At 35.8% G+C, this 11,570-nt stretch overlaps 1 protein-coding gene across 2 annotated transcripts in view; it reads right to left on the bottom strand.

Moving 5' to 3' along the window:
- Positions 1-7,750: 7,750 nt before the first annotated feature.
- The window catches only part of ssp6 (short spindle 6), a 363,586-nt gene continuing 359,766 nt past the window's right edge, over positions 7,751-11,570 (bottom strand). For both annotated transcript variants that reach the window (XM_068392001.1, XM_068392003.1), the window contains exon 5: positions 7,751-11,570. This exon is cut by the window's right edge and continues 421 nt beyond it. In XM_068392001.1, coding sequence (XP_068248102.1) covers positions 8,656-11,570 — 2,915 coding nt within the window. In that variant the 3' untranslated portion in view covers positions 7,751-8,655.

Below are 11,570 nucleotides of genomic sequence, written 5' to 3' on the forward strand. Positions count from 1 at the left end.
CAACGTAATTGAGCGCACTAGACCAATAAGTTTCGGTTGTTCGAAAAATGAAGGATTTAAAGACTTTTGGCTATATCACTCGGCACTGGGGCCGGGCCGGCCTCTCGGCATCGATATGTACTGCAATTAAAGTATCAAATATGTCGTTAACTTGTGAAAATAACTCAATCTGAGAAGGATTCTATCGCTCACAGTCACAGGCAATTGAGACAATCTACACAGGCTTCAACTATTTATCGAAAAATTACCTCTTAAAATGATATGTATCTGCTGATTTTCTTAACTTTGAGCGTCGTAAATGGAATGTGAACTGCCCTCGCTAGACACGTCGTGTAATTATTTACAATTAAGGCAGAAAGCAATACGAATACAGGTCTCAATAGTTGAATCAAATATTCTAGTAATTGTAACATATTTCAAATAAAAGGGAGTTGTCTGTATTATTGACGGCGTTTTATATGTAAAAAAAAAATGTATAAAAACACCTGTGTTCGTAAGCTCAAAAGTACTCGTTAATATATTTACGCATTTTTTAAATAAACGCTCAGTGTACCAATAGGCAAGAGTGACTTGAACATGACTAGATTCATTCACTAACCAAGAACCGTTCAGACAATGCAAACGACTCCAAACATTTTTATCTTTCAGTATCATAGTGACAGTATTGGTTACATGTAAAAAAAAAAAAAAAAAAAAAAAAAATTGAAATACTGATTATAGAAATTGTTAGGCTTATCTTATTTCTTTTGGCACACGGAACCTGCATGAGGCGTCTATCAGTCTATCGAAAACTATGGCACAAAGCAATGACGTATGGGAGTCTCGCAGCTCAACTAAAGTGCAATTAAGCCATACGTTCATACTTACATACAAGACACGTAGTATATATATATATATATATATATATATATATATATATATATCTATATATATATATAATGTTTTGTCTTATATTGAAGTACGTGAGTATGGCAAAAAAAGAGATGTATATTTCGTCATATGCATATGAACAGGTTGATACATTCTTGCTTACTTATTCCTGTTTAGTGGATGTTTAATATACGTCACACATACTGCATATATGCTTACATGAATTCGTTCGTATGTACAAGCACAGATTAAAAAAAAAATCAAATGGTAAAGAACTACCTTTCGACATTTGCAAGAGAGGGAGAGAGAGAGCATAGATATCTATGGAGAGAGTGTCTCCGCTTGGATGAAAACTTCCCCGGCGCCATATTTGCATTCCACGTGAATATTAGCCACTAACAATTACTAATCACACGATAATATAAGGAGTCTTTAAGAACAATCACATTTATTGTGTCATAATTTCTCCTAGAGTTAATTCACCAATTGCAGCCTCTCTCTCATTCTCTATATATATATATATATATATATATATATATATATATATAAAAATCTCACATCAACCTCAATATTGTGCTTTACAATTAAGACAAGAGGTTTGAAATGATTCGTCAATTAAATGATAACTTAAAAAAATGAACCGCTAACAAAGAATACTTTATCTTGCTTGGCATTATCTGAAGTAGTGATTTCAATTTTAAGATAACCATATATATATATATATATATATATATAAATATTACCTTTTACAATATACCCAGCTTAGTCAACATAAATTACATATACCTTTAAATTGTTCCATTATATTACAATCATAATTAACAAATCACATATGACCATATTTCACTGAATGATAGTTTTTTTTCTGAAAAGTACACTTGTGAAATACACCTGTATATCTTTACACCTTTTACACCCAGGATTTTTCATTGATGGTACAGGTTACATACACTTATTAATGGGATTTGCAATGATCATAGGTTTCGTTACATAAGACATTTTTGTTTAATTCATTGGAATCGAATGGCAAGACATATATATATCCTTGTCATATATATATATATATATATATAGTATGCATATACATATATATGTGTATATATATATATATATATATATATATATATATATATATGTATATATATGACAAGGATATATATGTATATACTGTATATGTATATATATACATATATATAATATATCAAGGATATATATATATATATATATATATACATATATAACAAGGATATATATGTATATATATATATATATAACAAGGATATATATATATATATATATATATATATATATTATGGCAAAAAAATAATCGACTTCATTTATCTATGCCTTCAAAGGACACTACATGACTTGATCAAACTCCTGTTTTGCTGACATCATCAAATCAGAATACTTATGTTTGATTGTTGCCATTTACCGTTTGATTATGATGTATACACAGGAGATATTGCAGGGATACTTTTGCTTACATGATCTCAAAATATGGTTACTAAAAGATTTTTCTTAAGCAAACCCTTCATGTGGTTTGTAAATTTGCATTCTTTTTTGGTGTTTATATAAATCTAAATGATTATTTTCAACATTAGTGTATATATATACATTATATATGTGTATATATATATATACAGTATATATATATATATATATATATATATACTTTATATATATACATATATATATATATATATATATATATATATATATATGCATAAAAATTATAGTTAGTGCATATTGTTAATTTTCTTTACAAATGCTACTTAATTTTTTTCTAGTAATTGAAAAGTGCCTAAAAATATCCAATTCACATCAGTGTCCTAGTTCCGGTTCATTATATCTTACTGAAATCACTAATTATAATAACAGTTTCAACTTCAGAATAAAAACATTATTAATCACCTGTCTCTGTCACATAGGACTTTTCTATTTCTATAGAGAAATAGAAAAGTCCTGTTACATGTTACACTCTTTTCTTTTCATCTGACGAGTTGAAGAACTTAAGATGACATATTACATATTTGAGAATTTTTAATGGCATTTGACAATGTTAATTAATATACCTGAGATATTACAAATACTTTTAGGTATTTCTTCTTGGATGGGTGTTCAGTGAACGCCATATTTGCTATTAAAACTTAATACTTTAAATGAACAACTCGTAATTCTGATTTGGTTTATATATTCGATGGGTACGAAGAAGCCCCCCGTCTATACTCTATATACTTAACCTTATTACAACATGTATGACATATATATATATATATATATATGTATATGTATATACATATATATATATATATATATATATATATACATATATATATATATATATATATATACATATATATATATATATATATATATATATATATATATATATATATATATATATATATATATATATATATATAAAGGAGCGTCTTACAGAGTCGACGATCATCCAACTGGAGAACCTAAACTATTAGACTCCATATTAGACCCAAAAATTTTCCATCTTGCGAATCTATGAGATTTGAATTCCACCGAAAGGTATTAGATATTCCATTAGCGATGCTTTTTATTCTATTCTATTTTTTTTCTAATCCGTTAATTTTCTAGAGTTCGGTGACAATGGTGTGCGCGGCATTTGGAGTGTCTACGTATTCTATTACCTGCCAATACAAAAGTCAGTTTTACAGGGAATTAATGCACGTTCACTGAGATAGGCCAAGAACTTAAGTATTTAGAAAAAAAAGGTTATAGTGAATACAAGAATACAAATAAATTTAAGGACATCTGTCAGAGGATTTGACAAACATTTAAACTTCGAGATGTAGCGCTTTGAAACGCTGGCACACGGTTCAGATACCTAGACCGTTCGCCGGCAGTACCTGTGAATGAGCGCTTTAAAAAATCTACGTTCTATCAATTCTCAATTATTTTGTCCAAAGCAAACACGATTTACTTGGAAGTTTTCGTCTCCGGCCAGAGGTCGAGACAAGTCTGAAATATTCACCGTTCTGTTCGACATCTGGTTCAGGTTCACGGGTGAGGCATAGCCTTTGCAACGGCGCTTACTTTGTTCCATATTGGACCAAGTGACCCCTGACATCTACCCAACGGTTAGCGGATGGTTTTAGAGAGAGAGAGAGCTTCTAGCATAGAGATATCTTACTTGGTCAAACGTAGTTGCTGCTTTAGTTCAAATCGATCGATAGAAGCGAGATTCTCACAGATAAACTGAAGTCCAGTTGTTAAACTTAAATTAAAATTTTGTTAATTCGGTTTAGTTTCACGGACAGCTAACGAGGTCTCTCTTTGTCATACTGTTACCACGTTCTGATATTGATAGTGATAAATCCGGAAAGGACTCTAATACATTTGAATTTAAGGTCTGTAGAAATCTTGAAGAACTTTATCAAATAGAAAGTTTAAAAGACTAACGGTAATCGGCTACTCCTTCCAAAAGTTATAATTTTATTTAGACTTTAACTCCTATAAACCCGCGCTGGGGCTGGGCAAGCAGGCCATTGGCTACTCCTTTCACAGGCTATAATTTGAATAATAGACTTTGTGATATAACACGGTGCTGGGTCTGTGAATTCCATTCAAACGAACCTATGTTATATAAAATGAAAAAAAACTCATTCAATTGACGACTCAGCAGATACATTTCCAACATCTGGAAGAGACAGTTTGTCATATCGATTTCTGACTTGATTGAGTAATGAAATTTTATGGGATTAACACAGACATTCCAGTGAATGGTCTAGAGGAAAAAAAAAATAATGATCCATCATATAAATGGTCTATCACTGCATGATCACTTACTCTAAAGCATTTCTCAGTGATTAAAACCTCCAGTCCTGACATAAGCTTTGGTATATATAAAAAAAGAGAAAAAATACAATTCAGGAATTTTAACTGATTCTGGATGAAACACTTAATGCAATTATGAACACCAAATGTCAAACATGTATATATGTATACAGTGTATGTCTAATTGGCCCACGTGTGATCGTCATAGGCTATGTATACATAATGATACAAAATGAAAGCATTGTTAACAATGAGAATGAAAATAACACAGCGGTGTTTCGGGAAGTACACAGAAACTCCTCAGTAAATGAGACACTAAAACACATCCATGCACAACATAAATGAAAAGAAATTGTATACACATTGTTTTTTTTTTTTTGGTAGATCACATAGTCAATAATGAGGCAGCAGCTGTTCATTCAGTGCGTTAACGTGATGGTGTTCTCCATGCTAAGTTATATCTAATCTTCCGCAGTCATGAAAATAAAAGAACACTCTATAAAGGAAAACACTGAACCATAAATAAAAACACTGATGATATAGCCAAGAATAATGAATGTAAGTCTGGTTATCATTCTGTGTGGTGCTAACAGATAAATGAGATGGAAGCACTGAACGTGGAATTTTGACAAGACCCCTCTCTCTCTTTATCTCTCTCTCTCTGGATCTCTTGACGGCCTCTCTCGCTACCAAATGGCTTTGGTAACAAAATATCACCAGAATTATCAATATTATTATCATTTTGGCTGTTATTGTTATTTGTGTAACCTATCAAATGCCTTATGAGTTTTGATATTAAAGTGCACCAAAGTGATGCAAATATACTGTATTAATCAAGATTTTTTCTCCTAGTCTCCATTAGCAAGATTCATCCATGGAACTTTCTCATAGTTTTCTGTTTACTACAAACAATTATCCATTTATCAACAAGTCATAGACAACAGAATATATTGCTGGTCTTGATATTCCTGAGAAATACTCTCAGAACATTACTATGATTGGTTTTGTTATCCTTCGCCTCAGTATCTTCAATAAACCTTGTACAGTAAACAAGACCTTGCACAGTCCACCAAAAACCAAAATCAAAGGCCCAATAGTTTTCTTCATTCCAGAATGCCTATTTCAATATTGCCAAAGAGCGTGATAAGTGTATGATACGATTTTGGACAGCAATGTTGATTCAAATATGTTAAAACTTTGAATGTTTTTCTTATAGATACACTTGCGTGAGGTTGGAACATTCAGGATGCTAACCACTCAATTAACAACGCCGCCCAAGCTGTTTTGGAAGCTAGTCATTTGAGACACCCTCCAGATTATGTTTGATCTTTTTTTCTGGGTCTCATTTTGTGTTGTTTATATGATAGACGAGTTTCTCCCCTTTTTGCTATATGGAAGGGAGAATTATGCAGTAGTAACTTTCTTCGCTTACATGGCTGAGATAAAGATTATTCAAGCTTCTAGCTAGTGATTGTTTTGGTTTTATAACAAGATCAAACTGAAAATTGCAACTGATGTAAAACTATAGAAGAGAGAGCAAATATAGGGCCTGATTCACAATGCAATTGGAGTCATAATTCATGAATTAATTATCCAGCTTCAGGCAACCACTGGCTCCAGAGGACCAGACCAAGTTTACCTCCACTAGTCATTGAAATACACATATCGTTAACTGCCAAAGATACTACATTACTGTTTCAATTTGATGAAAATCTGTGGTATAAATCACTTCATATCTTATACATCTTAATACTTCAAGTACGAAATAGCCATCGTTATCAAGACAACCCATTTCAAATCAAATACTACATATTAAGTGACCAGTCTTAAACGTAAATCCTCCTGTTCTTCATGAATGTATGATAATAAGCTCGACTTATGAATATAACGTGGTTTACAGTTTCTCCTAGTTAACTATCTCATATTGTTGTGCTGCACACGACTGGCAAAGATAAATTAATTGAACTATCACAAATTGATTACTACATAGGCATAGTATTACCTTCATAGATATATATATATTTATATATTCATATATATTTATATATATTTAAATATATTTGGTATATCAAAAGAGTTGCATTAAGTTCGTAGCTGGCATCAAAGTCCAAGTCGAAATGTATGTTTTCTTCTCTGATACTCTTAGCACAGGACAAACACTAAAAAGTCAATCAGTTCTCATTTACTGGCGATTGCAGAAGTCTTATGTTAATGATATATGACACATCATCTCTTCCCAAAAGATAAAAACGACTTAGCAGCGTCACAGATGCGTCATTTCATCTTGGTCAGGCGGTGAATGTCTAGTTGCACCGAGACAGTCAGCTAAGGAAGCAGCTCGTGAACGACGACGGGGTTGCTGGTGGTCACCAGTTAAGCTCGAGTCTGAGGCAGCAGGGTGGAGGGAACGAGGTGCTAGTAAACTTTCTGTGCTTTTAGGTTTGGAGAAGAGGCAGGTGTGGAGAGGTGCAGGGTCGATATTTAGACAATCGCATGAGAAACATGAGCCATCTAGAGGGGAGACAAGATTCTCCGAAGAACGTGGAGAAGGCCGCACTCCTCCCCCACCCGCTGCCACATTTTCTTTATCGTCTCCTCGCAGTCGATGGGTACTGACAGATCGCATTTTATCTCCCCTGCCAGTTCCTCTTGGTGGAATTGTGTCAATAAACCCATATCCAAAGCCATATCCACCAAATGCTCGGGTGGACAAGAGGTTGTCCCACGAGTGAGGTTTGCATTGCTGCCATTTCTGCTTAGCAACACATGGAGTAGAACCTGTTGGAGTGTGAGATGTTTGGGCAGGAGAATTACACTCTGATGACACTTGAGGTCGACGCTTAGCACCTGGGGAACAGCTGAGTTGAAGATATTGTCGATGTTGATGGTGCTGACGGTGGTGATGTAGTGGTGATGGGGCATGAGACTGGGAGTTGGTAGAGGTCATGGCACTCCATAGGTCTTGTTGGGATTGTATTGGGTTCTGAGTACTACAAGGGCTGGCAGGAGGTATGCGAAACTGCAGGGGTGGGGGCAGCACCCTAGAGGAGGTGGGCATGGGGGAGGAGGTGGTGCTGGAGGCAGGAAGCAGTTGCCGGTGGTGATGATGGTGGTGCTGGTGGTGGTGATGGTGATGGTAGAGGTGCTGGGGTTGACGGCCGGACACCAAGTGGTGCTGGGGGATGCGGAAACCCTGGGACCGCCATGCTGAGGAAGAAACCACCAGACCAGGCAATGAAGCGTCAATCTGAGTTGAAGGAGTGCAAGGTCACACTGACAGTTGGTTTTTGTCATGCTTATCACCACTTATCTCACACTGAAATACTTGTGAAATATTATGCTGTAAGTAGTATTAGTATCTGAAAAGTTTATAAGGGAGCCAGGAAGTATGAGACAAGAAGCACCAGGATGACATAAACCGTTGTCAGTAAAAGCTTTTAACGTGTTCAGGGACAATTTTTAAAACAAAGAAAATGTGTATTGCAAAAAGCTAGATGAATAGCTCTTGTATATTAAAAACCATACAAATAAGCTCCTGAACACGTGAAAATGAGATTTCAAGTTTTAGTAAGTATATAAAAGCTAGGGAGTGCACTATTTTATTTACAGTGAGAGGTACAAGTATCTCGATAATAGGCATTATGAATTCATAAACTCCAAATGAGAAACAATAATGGAATTGTTTTAACTGTTGCAGTTCATGCTAGAATTAAGAATATGAAAACTTTTAATTTGTTCCACATGGGGAATCATGCTTCAAACATTAACATGCTCTTAATAGGAATTATTAAATGATACACATTAAATAGATCCTCTCTCAGACAGTAAGTAAACAAATTTCCTCTGTACTGGAGTGTGCTATATATAAATAAATAAAATCAGTCAAAACATAAAACATTAAATTCTAAATGGAATATGGCTGAAAATATATACTGTACTATAAATATGGGAAACATCAATAAATGAAAAGGTTTATACAAGGTTAGCTTGGTATGTAGTTAGGGAATCTGCCAAAGCACCCACAGTTCGGCTCACATCTGCCGGCTGAAACCAGTCACCATTGGATGAGCCACTGGCAGGTGATACTGCTTTTGGGGGAATGCCTGGGCGGTAGGAAGATGAAAGGTTAAGTGGAGGTGGGGTCAAGGCACTCCTTTCCCCAACTCTTGACGCATCTTCATTTGACCGACTCCCTTGAGATTTTCTTCGTCTCGGTGTAACATTACGCCGTTGCCTTGGAGTAGCATCTAAATCGACAGATGCTTCATCATCAGATAAAATACCTCTATCTTCTTTGGGTAAAAGACAATCATGTGGTGTCTCCCGGGGTTGTGGAGTCCCATATACTGACGATTCACTTGATATCTCTGAATATAAACTATCATAGTAGGTATTAGGTTGTCTTCTGTCTGTTGGGTGATCTTCAAGAGAATTGTCTGAAGACCAGCGAGCTTCTAAAGAATCTGACCGCATGCGAGGTTCCTGTGGAGACGGAGCAAATCGATAAACATCTGCCGCTGAGTTTGGCACATCACGTGCTGGAGTTACGAGAGAATCGGTACACAAAGATCGTGAGCGAGCAGAAACAACAGTTTTACCCGAATGGTCAGTGGCTGAACTTATCCCATCACAACTCCCAGTCCATGAATACAAAGATTTTGGACGACTTCTTCTCTTATGTTGTTGTTGATTGTGTTTAGCTTGTTGCTGGAAAGTAGGGTCTTGTTGAGATGGCCAAGGTTCATTTTTTGATGAAGATTTGACTGAAGCTTTTCTTGGCATTTGCCAGCTCTTTGTTTCTTCAGGTTTTGGGTTTGGAAACATCCAGTTGCCGCCCATACAACCTCTTACTTCAGTTTCCCTTCCGACATCTTTACTGCTTGCCTCTCTTCTTCCTGAACTTCCATCCCTTCTCTTGCTTTTATCTAAATATGGACAATTCCATTCAGGCTTTCGAATAAACATCTCATTTAGAGATGGATGAGACCTATGATGTTTATCATCTGTTACAGAAACATTACTTTCTTTATTCATGCTTGCTTCTTTTGGATAAGCTCCTGAAATACGACTCATTATATATGATGAAGATAAATCACTTACCTCCATACTTTTATCACAGCTGTCATACCTAAAAGTCATTCCCCTTGACTGCCTCGGCATGGTACCATGCATACATGCACTTTTTGCACACTCTCTTGGAGTGCTGAAAGACCCAGAGGAAGGACGAGATGTTAGGCGAAGAGATTCAGATCGACTCATGGTTGGTCCATCTTTATGCGACATATCTCTTGCCAATTCCAAAGATTTATCACACAAAGAGGTACACGAAGACTGTCTTTGAGGGGGAGTTCTGCCAGGGTTACGAGGGCTATTTGCAGAACCACTCTTCTTTGGTCTTGAGTGACCCCAAGGCTTTTCCTCAGAGTTTTGCCTTATTTTTTGTGCACTTTGGGCAGGTACAGGTATATTTCCAGAGGGAGATGGAGCAACTTTTGCCGATGTGTAAGGAAGAGAGAAAAACTGGTGCAAATGAAGCTCTGATGGCCGAACATGTGACGAGAGCTCATTACTTATATCCTGATTGTCTTCCAAACCATATTCAATCCTCAGTGCTTCATCAGAACCAGATATGCTTGCCAATTTATCTTCATCGAGAGATCTACATTTAACGGGGTGAGATAAACTGCCATCTTTTTTCTTTTTATTCTTTGAATTTCTTCTGTGTGGCAAACTGGAAGTAGAATAGCTGAAATTAGATTGCTTATGTAGATTGTAAGAATGCTTAGGGCTATGATCATAATCCTCTAAACCGATCAAATATGTCTTCTCAAAAACAGAGTTAGGCGTCTCCATTGTTGAAGAGTCTTGTTTTACACAACCTTTAAGCTCTTTGATAACGGTATCATACATCAAGCACTGATTATTTGGCATACAAGATGTTGAAGCTGCTCTACTTAACTTGTATTCCTGTTTGTTTCTTCTGTTTTCATTATCGGCTTTAGGTGAATTTCTTTTGAGTGAATCGTAGGTTTTACTGCTCCTACTATTTTGTATGTTAGCCTGTTCTCTCTTAAAGCTGTCCTTTCTAGAAAAGCTTGCCCGTGATTGATAACCTTGTTTTGATTTTTTAACATAATTGCTATCCGTAGTTATTGCCTCATTACTGAATGGAACAGGATAGAATCCCAAATGGTCATGACCAAACTTGTGTATTTGACCCTCATGCCAGCTTTCCCTGTCTCTTGGCCACCTCCATGCTTCAACACTGTGAGCTCTTCTGTGACTCTGATAGTTCTTCATTCTACTTTCATCAGGTAACCTAGTGCTTCCTCTGCAATCCATGTTTATGAAGGCTTGATGTTTCCATTCTCCACTGACCACAGAGGATGAATGACCCGCAGTACATTGAGGGTTACAGCAACCCATGCTGCTTTGAGGTGGTATATACATGGGTGGAACTGTGCAAGGTAAACTATGATATTCATTAGGATTTGTGTAACTTGGACTTAGACCAACAGACATTCTGTTATTTACAATGTGAGTATAAATAGTATTAGAATTAATGTTTCCTTCATTTTGAATAATGCTATCCCATCCTACAAACCCATGTGTGCTGTTTTGGTTATCTTTGTTATGTAAAACATTTGTGCCACTCATCATTTGACAAGGTGATTTCAAATTATCTACTTTTTCCGCTACCCTACAGTCACTTGTATCCCCAAAAGAAGGTTTATCTTTGAAATCTTTGGCTTGTGGTGAACTAATACAGCTCATTTTTCGAGCATAATTTCTTGCTAGGTCATCCAAAGTTGAACCATCTTCTCGATGGATGGCAGGAACATCTTGAGGGTGGTGAATGTGGCTGTGCATAGAGACAAAGGGTGATG

Source organism: Palaemon carinicauda, chromosome 18, assembly GCF_036898095.1.
Source record: "Palaemon carinicauda isolate YSFRI2023 chromosome 18, ASM3689809v2, whole genome shotgun sequence".
Taxonomy (NCBI): Eukaryota; Metazoa; Arthropoda; class Malacostraca; order Decapoda; family Palaemonidae; genus Palaemon; species Palaemon carinicauda.